The sequence below is a fragment of the Cottoperca gobio genome, chromosome 22 (assembly GCF_900634415.1).
Source record: "Cottoperca gobio chromosome 22, fCotGob3.1, whole genome shotgun sequence".
Classification (NCBI taxonomy): domain Eukaryota; kingdom Metazoa; phylum Chordata; class Actinopteri; order Perciformes; family Bovichtidae; genus Cottoperca; species Cottoperca gobio.
The window spans coordinates 4938955-4956071 of NC_041376.1; the positions used below are offsets into that span (position 1 = coordinate 4938955).

Genomic DNA, 17117 nt, shown 5'->3' on the forward strand with positions numbered 1-17117 from the left:
AGAAGAGAGGAGAGGAGAGGAGAAGAGTGGAAAGGAGAAGAGAGAAGAGAAGAGAGGAGAGGAGAGAAGAGAGGAGAGGAGAGGAGAGGAGAAGAGAGAAGAGAAGAGAGGAGAGGAGAGAAGAGAGGAGAGGAGAGGAGAGAAGAGAGGAGAGGAGAGGAGAAGAGAGGAGAGGAGAAGAGAGAAGAGAAGAGAGGAGAGGAGAGAAGAGAGGAGAGGAGAGGAGGGGATGGGAGAAGAGAGGAAGAGAGGAGAGAAAAGAGGAGGAGAGGAGAGAGAGGAGAGGAGGAGAAGAGGGGACGGGAGAGGAGAGGAGAGGAGACAGGAGTGGAGAAGAGAAGAGGAGAGGAGAGAAAAGAGGAGGAGAGGAGAGGAGAAGAGAGGAGAAGAGAGGAGGAGATGAGAGAAAAGAGGAGGAGAGGAGAGGAGAGGAGAGGAGAGGAGAGGAGGAGAAGAGGGGACGGGAGAGGAGAAGAGCAGAGAAGAGAAGAGGAGAGAAAAGAGGAGAGGAGAAGAGAGGAGAGGAGAGGAGAGGAGAGGAGGAATAATTAGGAGAATATTTTCACTTTTCCTACTCTAACCTTAATATTAGGAATCAAAACATTTAATGTCATTATTTATGTTTGCACTTACTCTCATGTTTCAGTTGGGAGATGATGGAATACTCTCCTCTGATCATGGTTCTGTGGAGGCAGATTAAAACTCATAAATAGTGAACATCCTACACTCAAATCAACTTGAAAGAACACAATAGATTTTATAATGACACTTCCACCTCTGCTTTCTCATTTCCCTTCACTCTTCACTCTTTCAATATAAAACTCTGACTTATTAAAGTGTCATGAGGCCCACCTGTAGTTGAAGTGCATGACAGCCTGGATGGCGTTCCCTCCTCCTGTGGTGATGTCCCCCTCAAAGCCAGGAAGCAGGGGGGTGACCACGTACACACGGTACTTCTTGCCCTCTCTGTGAGCAAACACAACATCGGTTACATGAAGCCACAGAGTAGCAGCGTGAAGCTTTGAGAAGCAGAAGTAGAAGAAGAGAGGAGACTTGTCTACACACGAGGCATAAATAAAAAGTCCTTCCTATAAATCACAAGAACTACTTAAACAGAAAAAAGGGGGAAGTACTTGTGCGCTCTGAGGATCCTTTCAATGATAGCGTCTCCGATCTTGTTGTACACCGTCCTGTTGTCGGCACAACTGATGAAGAACTGGTTCTGATAGCAGAGGAGAAGAAGGAACAGAAACCCGAAGAGAGACCATTAAAGTGGTTCATTGCAGTTTTAAATGTTGCCCGTTGACGTCATATTGTAACAGCAACATAATGCAGTGTTGTTTCCATGAACCTGTGATAGAGGTGAAAGGTCAACGAGGTAATTAAACTACATTAGCTTCCACAATTTGAAAGTCACGGACAAAAAAAACCCCCTCTGATGAATTCAGCTCAACTCTCATAAACATTTCATATCACAGCATTTGTCTTTTATTTCCATATCCTTGCCTCGCTGCTGGTTTACCTCGATGTAGATGTAGTGTTTGCTCTTAGCGATGACCTGGATGTAAGCGGTGTGGATGGACTCCTCGTGGTACTTTATACCTGCAGACCAGTCTGCTGCTGACCGCAACACCTTGCACACACACACACACACACACACACACACACACACACACAGAAGAAGAAGCGTTAATATAGCAGCAATGTGCGTGGATGGTCTTCTTTAATATAGTGTAGATAAATAGTTAGAGTTAATAAAGTACTTTTGTAATACCACTAATAAATAATTAAAAAGGAAAATAAATCCTGTGAGTGCATTAATTTCAGTGCAGAAATAATAATAATAATAACAATAATAATAATAATAATAATAAGTATTATTATTATTATTATTATTAATATTATTATTAATTAATAATACTAATACTAATACTAATACTAATACTAATACTAATAATAATTATAATTATAATAATTATTATTATTATTATTATTATTATTATTATTATTATTATACATACAAAGATATTTTTTTATTGGTGTGTATTATTAGTAGTTAAAGTAAATACAAATGAAGAAGTTGTACAGTGAGAAGAAAACACACAGTTTGAATGATTTATTAAAAAACACTGAGAAAACAAAAGAACATTTTCTCTTAAAACGAAACATGACAGAGTTGCGTCGGGATCTTTGTGCGCTTCTTATTTTAGTCGAGCATTTTACTCAAAGGTCGGCTCCTTTCGGCTACAAAGCTCTGAGTGTCTCTCAGAAGTGCCAACCTTTGTAGTTATGTAACTTTTTTGGCCCATGGAGAGTTTTTTTAACACTCACTCACTTTTATCTTGTTCCAGCAGTGCTTGCAGGCTGGGATGTGGAAAGTACTGAGGGAAAGTGGGAGTTTATACTGTTCTTGTGTTTTTCTCTGTAATTTTCTAGTAGTGGTTCTTTTAAGGTTTGGTGGTCACTTTCTCATTTTGTATAATTATAAAGAAAGGAAAAACAACATTTACCACAATGTGCTTTATGAGTGCAGTTAAAACTTGATGTGTTTAGTTCTCCCACCTGCACTTTGGCATTGACGCAGTCAGGAACTTGGTATCTGAGCTCATTGACACTGGAGTGAGACTTGGGCAGCAGGAAGGGATAAGATAGAGAGCGATACTTTGGCTTCATGATCTGTACGGGAAGACAGTTGGAGAATTTAGGCAGAAAAATTATAATTTTTTAGACAGAAGAAGAGGAGGAAAAAGATGAAGCCATGGAAAAGAGATTTTTCCTCTGTTCAAGTCAACAAATCATGATTTTCCCCGAGTTAAATGACTTTAATTAGCTACTAATCGCTATGATTATGACTAACAATGAGCATTAGCATCAATCAAAGTAATAATGTCAAGTCATAAAAGCAAAACAAAGAAACTCGTTTATAAAACTCTATTCCAACGAGCTTAGCTTCATCCTCTACATCCCTGTGTGTTTCCTGATGTAAACGGTGTTTGTGTGTGTTACTGTACCTTAGTAAAGTTCCAGCGCTGAATGAAGTGCCTGGCCACATCGCGCGCAGCTCTGCCATGAACCACTGAAGCGATGTCATGCCAAGGCATTCTGGGAGTTGTGTACCTGTCGATGAAGTCTGCACAGAGCGGAAAGCGACACAGTGAAGACGGGGGAAAAAGCAGAAGAACAATCAGTGTGTTATGGTACTCGGCTCCAGCTTCATATTAGTTTTCCAGATGATTATTTGTTTCCATCAAACTGAGATTATTATTATTATTAAGGAGGGCTTTGAATACTAAAAAGAGCTCCAGACTTAGCAATTATGGAAACTTTTCAGAGTAAGACTTAACTAAGAGTGTGTGTGTGTGTGTGTGTGTGTGTGAATCATACCATCAAAGGGTTTCTCTAACTGGACCCAGTCCCTGTAGACAAAGTTGCAGTAGTCTTTTCCATGCCAGAAGCGCGTGTTGCCCTGCAACTCTCCAACCCCGGTCTTTAGGCTTTGCACTGAGCCACTCCCTACACACACACACACACACACACACACACACATCGCGCACAGAATGAAAATATTAGTATATAGCACTTTTATAGCAACAGTCTTTACACAATGTGCCTCTCATTCACCCAATTCATATACTAACAGTCTCACTCTCGCATATTTTTCTCTCTTTCTTCTCACACACCTGCGCTGTCGACACTGCTGACACTGTCTGCGTGCTGCAGTGTGTGTTTATGCAAGTGTCTGTACAGACTGAAGCGAGCTTTCCTACTGCGTCCGATCCCCTTCAGCTTGGGCAAGTCCACCGGATCACTGGGCGGCGTCCCTCGTCCATTGCTGTTGGAGACGGCATCAACGGAGGACACACCCTTGCTGGACGGAGTGGTAGCGGAGCCAGCCTGGGAGCAACATGGCACGTACACTCAGATATCAGATCGAATATTGGATTTTCTGCCCATATTTGATATGCTGTTATTTTCCAAATCATTTTGGCCGATTGCCGAGGCCGATACCGATATACACACATATTTATTTCCCCCCCAATTGCAGAGAACATTAACTGTAATTAAGTAATATTATTACTGACAACTTGTGTAAAAGGTTTGGTGCTGGATGAAAAGTCAAAACACTTTGATCATCCAACGGGGAAATAAGAATAATCACAGGGTTTTTTTATGGGAACAGTCATTATGTTTTAATGTCTTGAGCACAGAAATGGATTATGTTTAAATAAAGTGATCCTTCCTCTTAAATGTAAGGTAAAAAGTGAAGCATATGTTTGTGTAGTTATAAATCTAAATGTGTGTGATACTGCATACATGCATTATAAAAAAAGAGACTTATTCGATGTCTGGCACTGTGAAAGTGTTCCATCTATTCGGTATTCATGCACCACAGGCTGTCGACTGACGCTACATGCAATGCTACTGCTTCACTACTACGCGTTTGTGTGATCTTGTGTGTCTGACCTGCTCCAGAGCCACAGAGCGCGTCACACTGCCGACATCCGTGAGCCGGTGCTCTCTGTCGTCCCAGCGACCGTAGGCCAGGTCGATCCCGCCCACGAAGGCCACTGATTGGTCAATGACAACGATCTTTTCGTGATGTGCCCACAGATAGACGGAGGAGGAGACATGGTCTGGATGACGCATGACCTGACGCACACATAGTACATAGAAGGTATAACACCTAATGTTTTGGTCAAAACTACATCCTCTTTCACTACCCATAATCCTTCAGTTACCTTGATGTTGGGGTGGAGGTGCGAGAGGGTCCTCTTGCTGTAGCCCGAGTTGATGCCCAGGGCGAGCTCCACCTCCTTATACAACATCACAAAGATGCGCACTCCCTGTTGCTGTAGAGACAGAAAGGAAACACATTTCTTACCATTTCGCTGTATATATTTATTTGGTTAGAACAATGGAAGTTGGTTTGTTTGTTTGTCAGCAGGATTACAGACTCAATTCTCATGAAACTTGGAGGAAAGGCATTTAATACAGGGCAGATACACACAGCTGCTACAAATGCCCCTCTAGTTATCGAATGGACTGCATTTTATAAAGCTTTTCCAAATCGTTGTGATCACTCAAAGCGCTTTTACAACCCAATTCACACACATTCGATACAAGGTGCCACCCCTGGTGCTCATCAGGCGTGATAAACATTCAACGTCGATCCGACTGGTGGACGACCACACTACGACCACACTTCCCGAGCCACAGCCGCCTTTATCTAATGTAATCTTGATATGTTTTTACGAGTCTATATCTCCCAACACTTGGCCTGTGGGTCATTTACTCTCACACAATGTTGCCTACTTACTGCTTTGCGTTTGAGGGTACAGTCCAGCCTCCATCTGTTGCCCTCCACGACAGGTCTCTTCAGGAAGATCTCTGGACTCAGCCTGGTGAAAAAGAGAGACTTTTATTTATATATATATACTGTATATATATATATATTTCTGAATGCATCGCCATCAATGAACAAAACATTAAAAAGATGGATCAAATGGATGTTTGTATTCACTCATTACGTATGACAGACATGACACATTGATATATCTTCATGATTCATTCACATTGGCATCCTGAGCTGACACGTCTACAATGCCATTGGCTCACATTACTCAGGCTGACACCTCATTGGTTGAGACTATAAGCCCAGTGATTACTGCCTTGGCACTCAGGGATTTCAGCAAAGAGGGAATATAAACTATTATATTTCAGATTACACTGTCAGGAATATCATAAATGTGTCAGCGGAAACAAACACAGTGTTTATTTCTTATTAGAAAACTATAAAATCTTTATTGATGGAAGAATTAAACAAAAAACAGTAGAGCCGGTTATTAATATTTGGCGTTTGCATGGTAACTGCACCCTCAGGTGTGACTGTCATCGGGTTCGTCTCTGTTATGAACAGACACTATGGTGTTTCTGAATTGGAAAAAAGGCAAACATACATGCAAAGTGCAGGGAGGCACAACTAATACTGACATGTCCTCTGACAGGTCACATGATAAGTTCTTATGTGAGGAACATGACAGTGAGAGACAAAGAGAGTGTAACAGAAGAGTAACCAGATACTATATGGAGACTATCTTTGTGTCAGAGTATTTCTATTCTGGGTGTGCCTGAGAGCTTGGACTTGTGGGTAATACATACTGTAATATGTTACAGCATGTACCACATTAACCGAGTATCAAGGTGTCAGCTGGAGTCCCATGATGGCCTGTGTGATTACCAAACTACATACAGCAATTAAACATTGCTGTATAATTTCTCTGCCTTTGGAACTTTTGTGTTAAAACCCTTTGAGAGACGAGTACTGGCTACTGCACATGAAAGAATGAAATACTTGATACTGCAAGTGATTCTGCAATATGACATCTTGTAGCCATGGCGACAACCTTACCCTGCTCTTTTAAGATTATTTTTTGCCTTTATTCAAGAATAGACGAGAGAGAGAGAGAGAGAGAGAGAGAGAGAGAGAGAGAGAGAGAGAGAGAGAGAGAGAGAGAAGAGAGAACGAGAGAAAGAGAGAGCGAGAGAGAGAGCGAGAGAAAGAGAGTGAGAGAGAGAGCGAGAGCGAGAGAAAGAGCGAGAGAGAGAGAGAGAGAGAGAGAGAGAGAGAGAGAGAAAGAGAGAGAGCGAGAGAGAGAGCGAGAGAAAGAGAGAGTGAAGAGGAGAGAAAGAGAGCGAGAGAAAGAGCGAGAGAGCGAGAGAAAGAGCGAGAGAGAGAGAGAAGAGCGAGAGAGAGAGAAGATAGCGAGAGCGAGAGAAAGAGCGAGAGAGAGAGAAAGAGCGAGAGAGAGAGAAAGAGAGAGCGTGAGAAAGAGAGAGCAAGAGCAAGAGAAAGAGAGACAGAGAAAGAGCGAGAGAGAGAGAGAGACATAGAGAGAGACAGAGCGAGAGCGAGAGAAAGAGCGAGAGAGAGAGCGAGAGCGAGAGCGAGAGAAAGAGCGAGAGAGAGAGAAAGAGCGAGAGAGAAAGAGCGAGAGAGAGGGAGAGAGCGTGAGAAAGAGAGAGCGTGAGAAAGAGAGAGCAAGAGCGAGAGAAAGAGAGACAGAGAAAGAGAGAGAGAAAGAGAGACAGAGAAAGAGAGAGAGAGAGAGAGAGAGAGAGACAGAGCGAGAGAGAGAGAAAGAGAGAGCAAGAGAAAGAGAGAGCGAGAGCGAGAGAAAGAGAGAGAGAGAGAGAGAGAGAGACAGAGCGAGAGTGAGAGAAAGAGAGAGAGAGAGAGAGAGAGAGAGACAGAGCGAGAGCGAGAGAAAGAGAGAGCGAGAGCGAGAGAAAGAGAGTGTTTTGATGACCCAAACTGAATGCAAACATGACTTTGGTTTGTTTACAAGGAAAGCTGCAGGTTACCTTTAACCTGTGAATGGTTATCACTACTGACGGGCTGAAGTGCACCTTGTATGGTAGCCTCTGACTCTGTATGAATGTGTGTGAATGTGTGTGAATGTGTGTGAATGTGTGTGAATGACATGTGTTGTAAAGCGCTTTGAGTGATCGTGAAGATTGGAAAAGCGCTATATCAAAGCAGTCCATCTTTCCATTTACATGCATTTACAAGAAGGACATTATCAAACAATTATTGCTTTTCTTCAGCTCTTTTTTTGGACACTTCTCTGTTTTGGCGACAGTAACTGCCTTACTTTGCTTTTGACTGTTTTAAAGTGAATAACTTATTCTCTATAGTTTGTTCATCCTTCATTCTTGACGACTGAACACACAGAGAACGTACCTGTGAAGAAAGCGAGGCTTGTACTTGCTTTGCGATACAGGCACCCTGGTTGACTGCACTAATAAGAGAAGACTGTGTGTTTTCTGTTGTTTCGCTTCTCTGGGAGAATTATTATGACACGTTGAGGCTGCACTGAATTGTGCAGTGTTGAAGCAGGATGGATATAACTGAGGAGTTTATTTCTGGGTTGTCACACTTCAGTTCTGCCAGCAGACACTTCTCGACCCAAATCTTTTTACATAATACACGTTTACACAAAAAAAAAAAAAACCCACACTGAAACTCACCACCAGTCAGTGATAAAGATTTCCTCTTTAGCCTCTTCCAAAGCATCAGCCACATCCTCCATGTAAGTCTTTCCATTCACATACCTACACATTAAAAAATGGAAGAAAAAAAGTCACTTGTGAAAACAGAAATCACTGCGCTTGTGTTGACAGTACACACACACACACACACACACACACAAACATGCAAAAACTTCCCCAACTTTCTTAACCTTGCAAGCTTTAGGCAACTCCCATAACTGTCATCACGACATTATTTCCATTTGCTCACAGGACCGCAGCATGCTTTCCCCTCAGGCGAATATAAAGACAAAGTAATGACATTATCACACACATGATTCAATATCACAGAGTCTGCCAGCTGAGGGGGAGGGAATGCCAAAAAACAACAACCTGAAAGCTTAAAATCTTGCTTATTTTTTTGGTTTATTCTGTGTTTTTATTTGCTTTACGTCTCTCCCAGTGTAGTTACCATTTGGCGGGGATGTTTTCCTGTTCCTGTGCAAAAGATCCGCAGCGGTGGTCTCGGAGGAAAGCCTTCCCATGATTCCTCACGAAGCTCTCGATGCTCTGTCCCCACCAGCGCGCGTGTCTGTAGCTGCTGCACTTAAACACCAAGGTCCTGCCAGGAGGATGTGCACGGATACAAGATACACACGCAATGAAATACGTGCCTGTGCTCACACATGCACATGTAGTCATTTCATTGGCTGCGGCGTGAACCGCCAATTCAATAGTTTCATTTTGCTCTGAGCTTAATACGCTGCCGATTAGTTTCTAAAAAGGAGGCATTGTGTTTTTTTTCTTTTACGAGATAAAAGCGCTCAATAATCATTCCTAAAATAAAATAAGCCCTGGATTAAGAGTGTTGGAATGAAAAGGAGCTAAAAGAAAACAATCCACGCTGTAACAGCAGACTGTTCACAGCCGCTTTAAGCAGTGAAGCTGGGATTCTTGAGCCCCTTGGGAATTTTTTTATTTTTTTTGGAACAGTTGTTGAGATTTGCAGTGAAAGTTGGACAGCACACAATCTTTTTAGCCGTCTAAATGATCCATTAAGTGTAAGAATCTGGTTTTCAACATAGAATCAGCAATAAGACTTTGTTTTTTCTCCGTTCCTGGACTTTATACCAGACATAAACACTAGCCTAATAACATAACAATAACACAGATAGCATTACCCTCAGGATCCACTGTGAGTTCAACCACACACACACACACACACACACACACACACAAATATAACCTGGAAAGGCTGTCAACGCGGACTCCGTGTTTGGTCTCTGTGTCTTTGGAGTCCATCTTGATGCTGAACTCTTTATCCACCAGCAGGACGAAGGAGATGGCCCCGGAGTCTGGCTTCATGTACAGAAGGCACGAGTCTTTCACCACCAGCCAGCTACACACACACACACACACACACACACACACACACACACACACACACACACACACACACACACACACACACACACACACACACACACACACACACACACACACACACACACCATCATCATCATCATCATCATCATCAGGATTTATGATTTGTGTCTACGTATAGTTCAGATCTTGATTCATTGCTCTGTAGCGTTTCTTATATTTCTCGTTCAAGGAAAAAAAAGGTGTAGGAAGAAAATCATCATGGGGATGTAGGTGGACGGGCAGAGTGTTTCAAAGTGTGGGATTTTTTGTGTTGTCTTCAGAAAACAACAATGAAAACTGCTCACGTAATAATTTGGCTGCGATAAAGAGAACCGAAGAGACAAACAGATGATGAGAGAGGCGAACATGTGCCAAAGCAACCGGCCTGAAGATGCTACGCTAAGATTTTGTTAGCAAAAAAAACAAAAAGAGAAAATGGTATCATAGCCAAAACTAACTGTTATGCCTTTTCTGACAGAAAATCGGAGTCTGGAACGTTTCATTGTGTTTGTACATAGCATCCATCACAGCTACAGTTAAAAAGAGAAATGCAAAAGTAAAAAATGCAAAACCTTCTTCTTGTTTTATCCCCGTAAGACTTTCAGGGATTCCACTTGTGAACTGAAGCAGTACGGCTTGAAATGGAAATAAAATGTGAACTTAAAAATGTGTTTTCTTGATTACCGGGAAAAAAATAGACATTAAGAACAGCAATATACATTATGGGAATGTGGCAACTATAGCAATGGGTGGGACAGCAGGAAAAGGTCAAGAGACACAAAGAGCAACACATGAGGACACACACCGTTTGGACCAGCGGTAGCAGGCCTGGCTGTGACCACAGCAGTTCATGCCCGGGATACGATGTCCGCCTGAGCGCTTATAGATCATCCCTTCCCTGGAAGAGACAGAAAAAAAGTTAAATATCTAATATATAGTAAGTAGAGTCTAAAACTAAAGAGCACACTTGAAGAAAGTAACGTGGGATTTTCATCCTGCTTGACTGTGCTGTGACCTGCTCAGAGCTCATCCACCTGACAAAACACCAACACAACTGTTTGTACAGATGGGAAGGAAAAGGGATTGAAAGAAGAGAAATTGCTCACAGTCCTTTGGGCCCCAAATCATGAATGAACGACAGCTGGCTGATGTCAATGAACTCCATCTGAGAAAAGACAGGAAGAGGATTAACACAGTGACTCTTGTATAGACAGGAAATCAAACGTTACAATGGTGTACTGTACCACATCAGCATGTGACTCTGAGCAGGCAGCTATTACAGTACATCCACGTGGAGGCAGAGTGACTCCTCCTAGATGATCTCAACACGTGTTGTCATCTCAGATATTTACTTTAAATGCGTCAGAATGATGATGAGTATTAATATGTCAGAACATGCGATGGTTAAAACCTCATCTTGGTTTGTTTTAAAGCTCATTTCACAATAAAAGGTTTACTAAGGGTGACGGTATTGTCCTAAATATAAGAGGGCGTTGATGATAAGTCACTCCCTATTTTGCAACACGCGTCATTTGGATAAATCGTGATTGAAATTTAGAAATAGCGTATGAAACGTGGTAGATAAAGATACTATTGCACTGTATTGTCACATTAAACATTAAATCAATCCAGCTTTTCATATGTCGTGTACAGAATAAAAGAAACTTTGTATTAAAGTTTCTTTTTTCACAGTATTGCAGAGTATACACAGTCGTTTTCTTCAGGGCATCGAACACACCTGAGGCCTTTTGCCAGCTTAAATAAGCAGTAATACTGGATTTAAACGTGTCGAGTGTGTCAACATGAAGCAGACACGGTGCTGTGGATAAACACAATAAAAGGTAGAGCTTAGCAAAATGCTAAAAAATAAAAAATGCATCTCAGCTAGTTGGCATTATACACTTGGCTCATATCTAATGACATTTATAATACACACACAATTAGTATAATCTTGAACTTCAGGCCGTCATTATGTGGTTACGTCCCAGCTTGCAGAGCTTAGTATGGTTACTCACAGTATGGTGATATTTGCGGTACATGGCCATCCTCAGCAGCTTGTTCAAATAGTCTTCTAATTGTCTCTGTAAAAACACATACACTATATTTTGGCCACTGTGAGTATTTTTATGACAAAATCCAAGCATATCATTTTCTAACATGCACACACACGCACACACACACACACACACAGTCAGAGAGGGGTTTTAGAGGATACATGTGCTGGCAAGGAGTTAAGTGCCATGGCAACAAGTGAGTGCCAGGGTAGCTCCTTGCCATAAAGTTAAAATATGACAAGAGTGAATTTTCAAAAGCAGAAAAACAGGCAAAAAAAAAGTGCAGGCACTTTACCCTCCTGCTGGAGACCTGCTCGTCTCGCACCAGCTCGTCTCCTCCTCCCCTCGGCAGGGAGGGCATCTCCCTCACCTCGCTCTTCCTCACTGTTCTTCTCCTCACTGTGTGGCTGAGACAGAGAGGGAAGAAAAATGAAGAGGATCAAGTCCGAGCTATTTGAAGATGCAGAGAACTTGTTAAATCACACGGCGTAGTGTAGTTATGCTTCTAGTTTGAGGACAAACGTTTTGGGCAATGGCTGTTTCTGTTCCACCATTGCCCAAATTCAGCCGCTGCTCCTACATTAAAAACACTTCCTGTGTATCTTCCTGTCCAGCAGGTGTTTAGACAGGCATATATAAAAGCTTGAGTTTGCAGATTAACTCACTGTTGTTTTATATCAACCAGGAAGACAAAAAGTGAAAACAGGGAGACTTATTGTAAAGTCAAATTCCACCATGTACCTCTTTCTATAACAACATTAAGTCAAGATCACAGACGGGGAAAGAGAAAGAGGGAGTGGGGCAAAAGTAAATCCTATTAAAATCCAAAGGCAACATTCCTTTGTTTTCAAGTGTGTCACCAGAGAGAGAGAGAGAGAGAGAGAGAGAGAGAGAGAGAGAGAGAGAGAGAGAGGGAGGGAGGGGAAGAAAAATAATGGCAAAAGAGGAAAACAAAAGGAAGGAAGTACAGAACGTTACGCACATGTTGATAACCTCTTAAAGGAGCAGATTAATATACTGTAAGGAAAAGTTTATTATGAGAAGATCGATACCACTTTTCTTCCATTGCTATACACTATATATATGCAGCTAGCATCAGAAGGCGCTTAGCTTAGCTTAGCTTAGCATAAAGAACAGAAGCAGAGCTAGTCTGCGTCATCGCCCACCGCTGCTTCTAAATTTGACTAATTAACATTAACAAGAAATTTAAGTTGTGGTTTTAGGGGAAATTAACTGGACCCATTTCTGAGCGTAGTGACTTCCTGGAGTCGTTCCTGTTGCATGGCAACTGCTGCTGCATTCACGCTATGCCGGCAGGATGGGGATAACAAGCAAACCTCACCTCAACCTTTCACAGTAGATGTGCTGGTAGATTTCTTTAACTGTGGACATAGGTGTTCTCCATAAGTGTATTTCCATAAGTGTATTTCCATAAGTGTAAGACTATTATTTTAATATGTTACTCATTCCCAACGTGTCTATGCACCTGTGTGTGTGTGTGTGTGTGTGAGTGTTCACAAAGTGACGTTGTGAGGACTCACTTCCCAGATGAGGACAACGAGCACAAAAACAAGAGTGCAACGTGCGTTTGTGTGTACATCTAACACTTGTGTGTGTTAAGTGTTTGCGCATGTGGTACGTCCGTGTGGGAGTGTCAATCTACGGTGTATGTGTGTGTGTGTGTTGACACCAACCTGCGTGACGGCAGCGGTATCCTCATGAAGGTCTTGTACGTCCTGAGCTCTCTGTGCAGCTCCATGAAATGTTTCTCCTTCCTCTTAACCACCCAGGTAAACTCACCGTGCTTCAGCTCAATCTTAAACACTGCCGGCAGAGACTATACACACACACACACACACACACACACACACACACACACACACACACACACACACACACACACACACACACACACACACACACACACACACACACACACACACACACACACACACACACACACACACACACACACACACACACACACACACACACACACACATTGGGAGAGAGATATAACATTAGTAAATACATGACGTATTGCAGCGAACGCTTATTATATATATATTTAGCTGATGCTTTATCCAGAGCAAAATACAATTAATATATGATCCCTATATTTTCCAAAATTAAAAAACAACCAAAAAGGTAAGGAGTACAAGGAAAGATGGTAAACAATGTCTGAATCTTTGTCAAATATTGCCATAAACATTGTGTGCAGTACCTTGTTGACACTCCTTTGGTGCGACAGGTTGAAGCGGTCTTGCGCGGTGGAGAATCTCTCCACCTCCAGTATCCGGGCGGTAATGGGCACAGTAGGAAGGTAGACCTTGGCATTGGCCTCCTTAAAGCCCACTGTGGCATACACCGCTGAGAAAGGGATACGACAGTCCCCTAGGAGGAAGAGAGAGGCGGGCGGGTTAGCGTGTTTTTCCGTTTTTGTGCATGTAGGAGTTGTTCAGGCTGCTTAGGAGCGAGTAGGCTGCATTGCTGAAAACTCGGCTTTTGTTCAAGATTTTTTTACTTCGCAGTGTTAGGTCAAATGTTTCTGCTCTGGTAAAGTTTGTGAGATCTAAATTATGTAAAGGAAACATCCACCCTCATACTGGTACTGAGATACCAGTTTGAAGGCTCACCAGCCGAAGTACTTGTGTAATTGTTGTCAATGTTCCAGACTAACATACGATGTGAGCCCACTTTCTTTTAGCCTGGCTGGTCTATGCTTCAGTTGTCCTACATTTCCCTTGGTACAGCCCTGATAGGACAGTCACGTACGTATTGCTTTGTGCTTATATGGACATATAAATCTCCCTTGTGAGTAATGACGGTTCATAATCTGACAAATATCCTGGAAATTAATCTCTAGAGGATTTTGAATAATCTTACCATATGAGCTGTTTATTACTGGGATAACTTTGTTATATTTCCTTATATATCATCTTATTCTTGGGTAAAATCACACTACTTGAGACATTTTCAAACACACACACACCTAAGTAGTTTCCATCGTAGTCGTTCTCCTCTCCCTCCCCCATGTCCAGCTCTCTGGTATCCAGGCTCTCCACAAGATCAGCCATGGTGATACCGTCGTTTGCGTCCGTGGCCGCTGTGGTGTCAGACACCTCAGAGTTCACCAGGTTGAGGCTACTGGTAGTAGGCGGCGCTTTTCCCAGCATGCTCAGCAGTTAGTCCCCTTAGCAGGGCGAGCCTAGAGGAGACGGGAGGAGAGATCAAAATGAAATAAAAAAACATCATATGCTGCGGAATAATGACACAACCTAACCTAGGTGTTCATTGGGAGAGAAAGCATCGACTGTTAAGGTGGAAGTGTTTGACTAGATGTAGCAGAACCTTTCCTTCACCCTATTCTTGACCCCTATGGGTCACCTGACAGACCTTTGTGCTGCATGCTCTGATCCTTTCTGCAGAAAGACTTTTTTCTCAATGAAATACTCAAAGACAAAATCATCTTTGGGTTATTTTCCACCACAGCTTCCTCGTCCGTGTTGTAAGCTATACGACCGTTTCCTGATTGTATAATACACACTCCCGCAGAGAGGGACCGCCATTTGCCATTTGGCTTCACCAGAGCCTGATGTCCTCTTATAAAAGTCTCATAAGGACTACGAGTATGCATGCTCTTTACCAAAACATGACAAACATGCCGTGATGTAGACACAGCTGGAACAGGCTTCAGGGTCACATGTGGCCACTACTGCAGGTAGGTCTGAAACAAGAGGTTTCAATTCCCATTACACCTTAGCCTTTCCGTAGAACAATGGCTTTTTAATTTGACCTCTCAGTAGACATCAACACATCATCCAAAAGTCATGAACTATATAGGAGAACAGTCTATTCTGTATTGTTTCAGCAATATTCAGACATTCATTTTGATATTTTTTCATATGTATTTTGTAAAATATCAGATCTCCTATAACATTCGCCGATTGTTTTGGGGCTTTGGAGGAAAACAATTAAAGTTGAAACGCTGCTTAATGCTTGTTCATGTTTAGTTCTCTCCAATACCCCCTCAGGCCTCGGTGCAGCACTATATATTATATTTTTGTTTGTTTTGAGAATAACTTGTGTAGTTACTGCAGAAGGCCAGTATGATGAAGTTCAGAGGGGACAACACATTGCTGTAAATAAGTGTTGCAGACATGCTTGAGGTGGACAAGTGAGAGATGACACAGCTGTACTCCCCATGACACGTCATTTCCTTTAGTATTTAAGTAGCAATTATGAGTGTATAAAAAAATCCTTTGTAGTTTAGTGATTCAGTGAATGACTTACTGAAGTCTCACCTCCCTCAACCCACCCTTCCACTCTGCAGCACATAGTCAAGTGTTGATACACGTCTTTGGAAATGATAGCTGGATACGTGACGGATGGGAACAGTCACTCACCATTTCTGTGTGTGTGTGTGACTTACATCCAGTTAATGACAAACTAACTTTGTGACCGACTTCAGTTGTTCATTAATGACACACACAATGAACACATGAGCTGATGCCCTCATCCCCTTCCAAATCATACAATCATTTGTGTAATCATGAGTTTTATGATCTACCTACTTCTTCATGGAAGAAACAAATGGTAATGATTTTTGCGCAACTGACGCAAAAGCTGAACAATGACAGGACTTGTTCCAGTGCAAGACTTCTAACATTAAAATCCAACATTATTGATTACGGATTTTGTCACTAATATCCAATACAGAATTGTTATTTAGTACTGCATCAGTAATATTACATTACAACTTATTTATCGTCTCACTGTGGGCTCTTTGAATTTCAACTGGTAATATGTTCTTTATTTCTGTGAACATTTTGTTAATTTATACCATGTACATGTTCGGCTTTATGTCTAATATGATTTAAAATGTGGTTTATTTACAAGAAAGAATGAATGATGAAGCACTAACTCCCTCACTGACAATCACCTTAGCCTTTCTGGTAGACAGTTTGTCAGTTCTTTATTTAATTTATGGTTCTAATTTCAACTGACCGAGACAAGGTAACATTTGAAACAAGTTTAAACATATTAATAGACAAGCTGTCAGGAAATCCATAACCTGAATTAGAGTCCTGTGTGGAAGCCCGTGCCCCATTTTATGTGGTTTGTGAGTGGGCGTGCTCGATGAGGTAATTAGTTGATTGATGGGTTGAATGTGTTGACAGCTAATTAGCTTAAAATACTGAAGGATGTGTTGGTAGTTTTGTTGTTTTGAGGGTGCAGGATTTGTGTTGACATGTTGAAGAATGTACTGAGGCCTTGTGATGTTAAAGATGAAGTTTAAACAATGTATGTTTTTCTAAACTTGTAAACTCTCTGTTCTGGAGAGCCGACCTGATTGGCCGGTTTGAACTGAGAGTGCGGGCTCTATGGCTATATATGCGTGTGGTTTTTCCTTTGTTGTGGGAGAGTGAGAAGTACAAGTACCAGTACCAGTACCAGTACCTGTACCAGTACCAGTACCAGTACCTGTAAGAATTGTTTTGTTTCATTGATTCATATTATTTGTTGTTTTTGGATGGCTGGAAAATAAAGGTCCTTATTTTCCAAGTTAACCTCTCTGCCAGAGTAATGTTTTCTTTTCGTCACGTCTGA

The 17117-nt window shown here is 41.9% G+C and overlaps 1 protein-coding gene across 1 annotated transcript in view; it reads right to left on the bottom strand.

The window, feature by feature from the left end:
* pld1a (phospholipase D1a) overlaps positions 1–17117 on the bottom strand; it is a 29891-nt gene that overhangs the window by 4252 nt on the left and 8522 nt on the right. Inside the window, exons 2-22 of the mRNA XM_029460836.1 lie at positions 14500–14715; positions 13732–13901; positions 13202–13344; positions 11803–11914; positions 11469–11534; positions 10560–10618; positions 10259–10351; positions 9275–9427; positions 8501–8650; positions 8029–8112; positions 5318–5399; positions 4740–4850; positions 4465–4650; positions 3681–3894; positions 3385–3513; positions 3012–3130; positions 2563–2676; positions 1523–1633; positions 1134–1222; positions 853–966; positions 634–683 (exon numbers count right to left, since the gene is read on the bottom strand). Coding sequence (XP_029316696.1) covers positions 634–683; positions 853–966; positions 1134–1222; positions 1523–1633; positions 2563–2676; positions 3012–3130; positions 3385–3513; positions 3681–3894; positions 4465–4650; positions 4740–4850; positions 5318–5399; positions 8029–8112; positions 8501–8650; positions 9275–9427; positions 10259–10351; positions 10560–10618; positions 11469–11534; positions 11803–11914; positions 13202–13344; positions 13732–13901; positions 14500–14683 — 2533 coding nt within the window. The 5' untranslated portion in view covers positions 14684–14715. The remainder of the gene's footprint in view (positions 1–633; positions 684–852; positions 967–1133; positions 1223–1522; positions 1634–2562; positions 2677–3011; positions 3131–3384; positions 3514–3680; positions 3895–4464; positions 4651–4739; positions 4851–5317; positions 5400–8028; positions 8113–8500; positions 8651–9274; positions 9428–10258; positions 10352–10559; positions 10619–11468; positions 11535–11802; positions 11915–13201; positions 13345–13731; positions 13902–14499; positions 14716–17117) is intronic.